This window comes from Morone saxatilis, unplaced genomic scaffold (assembly GCF_004916995.1).
Source record: "Morone saxatilis isolate NCDOM2014 unplaced genomic scaffold, NCSU_SB_2.0 Contig21, whole genome shotgun sequence".
In the NCBI taxonomy this organism is placed as follows: Eukaryota; Metazoa; Chordata; class Actinopteri; family Moronidae; genus Morone; species Morone saxatilis.
Genome location: NW_023339774.1, coordinates 11,205,337 through 11,207,525, shown reverse-complemented (window position 1 = coordinate 11,207,525; position 2,189 = coordinate 11,205,337). Strand labels below are relative to the sequence as shown.

The 2,189-nt window shown below is 38.2% G+C and overlaps 1 protein-coding gene across 1 annotated transcript in view; it reads right to left on the bottom strand.

Annotated features, from left to right (window-relative positions):
- Positions 1-602: 602 nt before the first annotated feature.
- fam136a (family with sequence similarity 136 member A) overlaps positions 603-2,189 on the bottom strand; it is a 1,991-nt gene continuing 404 nt past the window's right edge. Inside the window, exon 2 of the mRNA XM_035668307.1 lies at positions 603-1,522. Within this exon, the coding sequence (XP_035524200.1) occupies positions 1,260-1,522 (263 nt within the window). The 3' untranslated portion in view covers positions 603-1,259. The remainder of the gene's footprint in view (positions 1,523-2,189) is intronic.

The window sequence follows — 2,189 nt, the reverse complement described above, 5'->3', positions numbered from 1 at the left end:
CAACATTATTGTACATTTATATGATGTAGAAAACCTAAAACAGGAATTTAGTCTTAAAATGTTCTGTCAGAGATTATTACACACCACAGCTACTCCTGTTCACTCAACTATTCTTCTGAATTGTTATAAAAGAACGATGGCTATCATTAAACTATATTAACCTTGTTACATCTGCTGACTCTTATTCTCAGGCTTGATGTTACTGGCATCTTGTTCCCTGTGTTAATCTCATTCTCAAAGGATGGTTTGTCATTATTGCAAACGTGAATTCCCTTTCAGTTCACCAGATTGGTTGCATAATTAAAACATTTTCTAAATGAACATCGATAGTATGTTAGATCTGGACCAATTAAATGGGTTGTGGGATTTACATGAGGTCTACGTGTGTACAGTGTGCTTATATGTTCATGTACAGTATCCTGCAGTTACTGCCACCTTACAGTGTTGCCTTTCTTGTACCATTATTTGTATGTAACAGAATATGATTTTGCAGTCATTAAAATGTGTTACAAAAGCATCACTGGCATTTGTCTTTGCCTTGTCTCAATACTTGCAAGCAGAGCTCATGTTGTTATGGTGTTAAGGAAGGAATGCAGTCCATAAACAGGTACATCTACAGTACTTTTAATCTAGATATATAAACATCTCACCATGGCAGGTCAGACAATCACAGAACAACTCACAGTAAAATGACAAAATAAAAAAGCACGAGGGATGAGGCGGCTCACGCTGGAGAGAAACTGCAGAAATGAAATAACAGGAGCTGAACACATTCACAGCTTTATGCATTAATAGATGCACATTTAAATCTTGATGATGTAATCTATACTTTAAAATGTGAGTCTCAAATAAGCACAGAGTGAGGTTTGAGATATACATTTTAAATGCACACTTAACAGGTTTCATTTTTTCGAGCTGGTGTCTTATTCACACACAGTGACGCGACACCAGATGCATCGCTGGATTTCTTTCTCGTTGCAGATAAACCAGCATCCAACAAGCCAAAAACTGAGCTCTCAGTCTCCAGGGAGGTCACTGTTTGTAGATTACACGCAGTAAAATAACACATCTCACAAAGAGCAGTTTTAAATCTCCACAACACCAACATTCAGAGTCTTTCCCATCACTTGATCCATTTTAAAACTTTACTCGCCACCCTTTCATGGTGTCGCAGGCCTCTATTCTTCAGTTGTTACTGGTCAAACTGAGCTGACTAACCCGCGCTGCTGTATGTATGAGTGTAAATGAGCCAAGGCTGTTCACTGCTCTATAGAGTCCAAATTCTCTTTGATTCTTCGGGTCATGCTGGGGATCAGGTTAACGTGGTCGTCCACACAACTGCCCACACAGCGCTCCATCATTGACCGAACAGCCGGCTCCTTCGCACCGGAGTCGAAGAGATCCTTTGCCTTGTCGTTGCAGTGCATCGTGCATCTGGTGAGGCGGTCCTGAAGGGGGCAAAGAGGAGAGAAAACAAGGTTCAGATACATAAAAGTTCCAGTAGGCAGGACGAGCAGGTAAAAAGGTAATTAAGAATTGAGGAATATGATGGAAATAAAACAAATACAGCCCTAAAAAAAGCCCATTTAAATAAAAATGGTTGTGAATGAAGACTGGAAAAATTGACTACTTATATGTGCCTATAATGTATGTAACCCAATACATAGGTCATTGAAAGCTCCCGTCAATACATTTTTTGCTTGCAATTATCAGCTGATAATATATATTGTGCATCCCTGTTTTTTTGTAGCAGAAAATCCCAATTAAAAAAAAAGTAAAAGTGACATTGTTACTACTAGAAGATTATATCAACTTGGTTTAAAGGATTCTGTTGCCTGCTGGGAAGTGTAGAGAGGATGAAAGTACAGTACTACGGTACACACACTAAAAGTTAGAAGAAAAGGGAACACTTGAGTGCAAGTAAGAATGAAAAAATGGCCCCCAGAAAGGTTATTTTAAAATATAAAAGCACAAAACAGAGCCAGATTACTCTTCTGACTGTTTACTATGGATGGCCGACAACATTTGAACTTTATACATGATATCGACTGTGTGTTATGTTGCTGTTACTTTGTATCTATTACTATACTACTATGTCACACTGTACAATAACAGCTAAAACTCTGGTCATAATAATACAGTCTCCAAGCACCTTATGTTTTATCTGTTCACTGCACCTTATATTTTTA